The 5,497-nt window shown below is 46.0% G+C and overlaps 1 protein-coding gene across 1 annotated transcript in view; it reads right to left on the minus strand.

Annotated features, from left to right (window-relative positions):
• The window catches only part of fbn1 (fibrillin 1), an 86,112-nt gene that overhangs the window by 47,924 nt on the left and 32,691 nt on the right, over nucleotides 1–5,497 (minus strand). Inside the window, exons 15-18 of the mRNA XM_037697109.1 lie at nucleotides 4,466–4,588; nucleotides 2,911–3,033; nucleotides 2,078–2,230; nucleotides 1,347–1,400 (exon numbers count right to left, since the gene is read on the minus strand). Coding sequence (XP_037553037.1) covers nucleotides 1,347–1,400; nucleotides 2,078–2,230; nucleotides 2,911–3,033; nucleotides 4,466–4,588 — 453 coding nt within the window. The remainder of the gene's footprint in view (nucleotides 1–1,346; nucleotides 1,401–2,077; nucleotides 2,231–2,910; nucleotides 3,034–4,465; nucleotides 4,589–5,497) is intronic.

Raw genomic sequence — 5,497 nt, forward strand, 5'->3', positions numbered from 1 at the left:
CCACTCTGTCCTCTGCATCCTCTGTCCTCACTCCAACTACCTCCATGTCCTCTCTAACTGCATCCATATATCTTCTCTTTGGCCTTCTTCTTTGTCTTTTTCCTGGCAGCTGCATTTCTAACATCCTTCCACCAATATACTCACTGTCCCTCCTCCGGACATGTCCAAACCATCTCAGTCTGGTCTCTCTAACTTGATCTCCCAGTTGTTCAACCTGTGCTGTACCTCTGATGATCTCATTCCTAATCTTATCCATTCTTGTCACTCCTGAGGAGAACCTCAACACCTTCATTTCTGCCATTTCCAGATGTTTATCTGTCTTTTTGTCAATGTTTCTGTCTCCAGACCTTACAACATAGCTGGTCTCACCGCTGTCTTGTCAACTTTTTCTTTGACCTTTGTTGCCACTATTTTGTCACAAATCACCCCTGAAACTTTTCTCCATCCACTCCATCCTGTCTGGACTCTCTTTTTCACCTCTTTACCACACTCCCCATTTTCTCGGACAGTGGACCCCAAGTACTTGAAGTCCTGCACTTTGTGACCTCTGCTCCTTGTAGCCTCACTGTTCCACCGGCCTCCCTCTCAATCACACACATGTACTCTGTCTTACTACGGCTGACTTTCATTCCTCTTCTTTCAAGTACATACCTCCACCTCTCCAAGTTCTCTTCCACCTGTTCCCTGTTCTCACCACAGATCACAATGTCATCTGCAAACATCATAGTCTACCGGGATTCCTGCCTGACCTCATCTGTTAGTCGGTCCATCACCAGAGCAAACAAGAAGAGGCTCAGAGCTGATCCTTGATGCACTCCCACCTCCACCTTGAAGCTATCTGTCACTCCTACAGCACATCTCATCACTGTCCTGCTGTCCTCATACATGTCCTGCTGTCCTCTTACATGTCCTGCTGTCCTCATACATGTCCTGCTGTCCTCTTACATGTCCCGTCTAACGTACTTCTCTGCCACTCCAGATTTCCTCATGCAATATATTATTGATCAATCAGTTGAGGTAAAATCCTACGAATGATCAATTTATTCTTCAGACAATTCAGACAGTTTATTGATGGATGTTTCTGAACAGAAGCAACAGATAAAACAGGTAGTTGTTAAGAAGAAATGGCAGAAACTAAAACGTCATCACAGCTTCCTGTGACGACTTTGAGACTATTTGAGAGAAAATTCTTTGAACTTTTTACAAATCAAAGCGAGACTCTGAGACTCGTGGAAGGGAACAGAGAGCCCTGGCCACATTCTGAAAAACCTCAGGGGCAACTGTATAAGACCAGGTGTCCAACAGTCGCTGCCCGGTCAGGAGGATCAAATCCTAGTGGAGGTTACCTCGTCCATCGCCGGTGATTCCGACGCCACTGGGACACAGAGCCAGGAACTCAGCTGCAGGAAAACACACAAACACTTTGATTTAAAGAAAAAAGATGAGCAGGCAGCATCTAAAAATTACCCCGGTTCATCTTAAAGCTGGATATTTAAAACCAGGTCATTATCCGTTTCTACGCCTTCTCATTAAGCCTGGATGTAAATAAACTGTTTTGAGTTCAGGACTAATGAGAAGATGCTGAATAACATGTGTGGAGGCTGAACACGAGCTGCGACCTGCAGCTGAAATCAACTCAGCCACCACCAAGTGTGGGAAATCATGTACTGTCATGTGTTCATATGTGTTTGTTGGCAAAATATCTCATCAATCACTGGATGTATTTTAATGAAATTCTCAAAAACCAATTACTGGATGCACTTCTGCAGCTGAGAGTCAGCTCAGTTCAAGATGGTCGCCACAGATAATCGACTTCGCCAACTCGAAGCTGACTAAAGCTCTGATGGATCCAGATGCTGAGTTAAAATTTGGTGTGGTGGTAGCTGAGAGTCATCCCAACACATCCTCTGAGTGCTAACTGACAGCATGGGATGTTGGTTTGAATCTGTGGCAGGCTAGGTGGTGGGTGACATGCATTACAGCTGTGGTTGTTAGCTGATCTGAGTGAGATTGCAGAACCAGGAAGTGAGTCTAAACATGGGAGGAGTCAAAGGACTGGTTGGATCTAGATCAGTACCAGAGCTTTGAGATGGGCAGGGCTGGCAGGGCTCTCCGTAAGCGTACTGGGTGCTCGCGCAGCAACACTCCGACTTGGTGACGGCTCCAAACAACGGCTGGATGCACTGCCCTCGCTTGTAGCTGCCGTAACACGAGCTGCGCATGTGTGTATCTGTCAGAAAACACGTCAGTGTGAGAACAAAGACGAGGAAAACAGAAACAAATGAGTTTGTTCTTCCTCTGGGACCGAAGGCATTCTGCTGAGAGAACAAACAGATTTTCAACACTTCTCACACGGACGGAGAGGAAGTGTCGTTCTGGGAAAACTTGGAATGTTGAAAACATCGACATGAAGGCTCGACTGCAGGCAGAAACACGAATCGGATCATTAACAACACAGATTATTCTGTTTATCACACTCAAGTTTAAATAGTTCATCCCAAAAACATCAGAAATGGTTCTGGATGGTTAGAGATTAATAGTTTTGACTCAGTTTAGGTCTGGAGTCCTGCTGCACTGAAGCTTTCTGACATATTTACTGGATTTTCAACAATCATCTATCAAAGCAGACGCTGGTCTGTGTGTTGGAGGTTCCTGTAGACTTCAGTGCTCAGGTTTCCATCTCTCTTAACTTTAGTGTGGAACTCGAACAGAACAGAAGGAGAGGAGAGGACAAATATCTTTCAGAACTGAGGTCCAGTTGACTTCTAGTGAACCACTCAGGTTCTGGATGGTTGAGAATCTCCACCAGCGCAGTACCTTTTGGGTCCTCTTTACAGAAACCATGACTGTGTTTCTATGAGCTGCAACAGAAAATGGAAGAGCTGCTTACAAAAAAAGCATCAGACTCACCGACACAGACCCGTCCATCCAGGCCCACCGCCATCCCAGCCATGCACTCGCAGCGGAACGAGCCCTCCGTGTTCACGCAGTGGCCGTTCATGCACATACCTGGAGTCTCACATTCATTGATGTCTACAGTCACACACAGTGGGGTGGGGGGATGGGGGGGGGACATGCAGTAAAAGTACATAAAAAACCTAATGCATCGTTTGAACAGACAGCAGAGCAGCAGAGCAGCTTTATGACCTGATTTACTGAAATGAACGTCAACATTGCACAAACCAACATGTGAAGTTTGTTGAACTAAGCTTGGAGCACCGAGGTCCAGAGAGGTTTACTTCCTCCAAGGATCAGAGCAGCAGCTACAAACGTTCAGCTGGTCTGAGGGACGTTAGCCAAAGATACTGCAAGGACACGAGAAATGGACTGAAGCTCTCCTGGATCAAACAGAAACCCAGCAAAGGCTGACATATGAGCTGACCTCCATCTCCATCTTCTACCTGTGATCTGCGGTCAGGTCCAGGAAACAAACCCAAACCTCCCACTCCAGCTCCACCTGGGGGACCCTAAGGTGTTCCCAGACCAGAGGATCGATAATCTCTCCAGAGTGTTCTGGGTCTGACCCAGAGTCTCTTCCCAGTGAGACGTGCCCATAAAACCTCCAAAGGGAGGCGTCCTGATCAGATGAACCTCCTCAACTGACTCCTTTAGACCCAGAGGAGCAACAGCTCTACTCTGAGTTCCCACTTGATGACGGAACTCCTCACCCTGTCTCTAAGGCGTTCCAAGGCCTCGGGTTTAGAAGAGCTGACTCTCATCTCACTCGGCTGTGAACCGGTGCACATTAAACACGTCAACAGAACCACATCATCCACATAAAGCAGAGCCAAGACCCCAAGGTTCCCAAACCAGACCCCCTCCTCTCCACGACTGCACCTTAAGATCCTGTTCATGAAGACCACAAACAGGCCCAGAGTCGAGGGACAATCCTGGAGGAGTCCAACCTGCACCCCATACTCCTGCAGCACCCCCACAGCTCACGGTTCAGGTCTACATGATGTGAGATGCGTGCACGGCTCAGTGTTCGGGTCTGTTTGGGTGTTCAGGGGGACAGACAGACTGTAGACAGACCACGAGGCCTCGGGGCCCCTTCTGACTACACGTTTCATTAAGGACTGCATAAATTAACACACTTCACCCACACCCTGCTCCTCTTTTTATTTATTCTGATCTGAGTGAACTGGGTCAGTGTCCCTGAGATCAAACGTCTGGGACTCCTGGAGGGACGAGCTGGGTGGTAAAATGTCTGTTACACAATCAAACCCAACAAAGCCATAAGTTGATTGTAGATGTTTTACATGTTTCTGTCCCAGGACGAGTCCAAAAGTCTTCTCTGCTTCTATCAGACGGGTTTAGAGCAGCCGGTCTGTAACTCTGTACCTCTGGACAGGCGGGCCCCAAACATCAACATGTCCAGCTGGCTGAGGGGGTTTTAGGGGAATTTTTCCGCCCTTCACTAGCTCCATGAAAGCACAATGCATCCAGATTACTTCAAGCGTCTCACCGACACACATGCGTCCACTTGTGTCCAGCAGGAATCCCGATTTACAGATGCACTTAAAGCTGCCGTCTTCGTTGATGCACAGACCGTTGAGACACATGTTCCTGATGAGACACTCGTCCTGGTCTGTGGACAAACAGAAACCCAATGAGAGGCTGGGCCAGTAGAGTCAACAGGTTTCAGTCCAATAAAAACACTTATTTACTTAACTGTAAACAATTTTTCTTGACAGATTGACACTGAGCTCGACTCGATTAATGAACACTTTGAATTTTCTACACTTTTTCTAAAATTGTCAAGATTAGAACAAGCATTTGGAAATTCCTCAAAATCTGGCACAAATTTGAAGAAGCTTGAAACTTCCACTGATTTCTGGTGTGTCGATTATCTGTCTGTTTGTTTTTTATTGGTGAGGAGAAATAAAAAGGTAATCTGATCTGCTGCAGTTTTGTCTCTGCTGAAACATTTTAATTTTTACAGTTTTTTAAACATCCTAGGCTTTTTGAGCATAAAAACACAACTTCACTGCAGCAAAACTAAAACTTAAACCAATAGTTTTAAATGTAATAAATCGTGATGATGGCTAGATGTAGAAAATAAAATTACATTAGTCCCTCGCTACTTCGTGGTTTGTTTATTGTGAACTCGCTCTATCTCAGTTTTTCAAAATAAGATTGGACATGACACACAATTGGCTGACTGATGGATGAGCCGCACGATCGGCATGAAGTTTTTATTTAAAATGAATTATTTTAAATTATTTAGCACCTGCTGCACAGAGCTGCAGAAAAAGCTTCCTCCTTTGTGCAGCCCACACTGCAGGATAAACTTCCTGCTGCAGCTGATCAGCTGTTCACCGTGCAGAGCGGAGATGTGGGCGTGGCCAATAGCGCTTGCAGGTGGCAAAGAGCAGAGGAGGCAGGGAGCTGACATCATGATATTCTGTGCTCTTTTAGAGCATTTAGAGTTTAGAAACATTGTTTAGAAGATTGCAAGAGTGTGGGAAGGGTTTAAAATGCCTTTATATATATATAT

The sequence above is a fragment of the Nematolebias whitei genome, chromosome 2, assembly GCF_014905685.2.
Source record: "Nematolebias whitei isolate Nwh7 chromosome 2, NemWhi1, whole genome shotgun sequence".
In the NCBI taxonomy this organism is placed as follows: domain Eukaryota; kingdom Metazoa; phylum Chordata; class Actinopteri; order Cyprinodontiformes; family Rivulidae; genus Nematolebias; species Nematolebias whitei.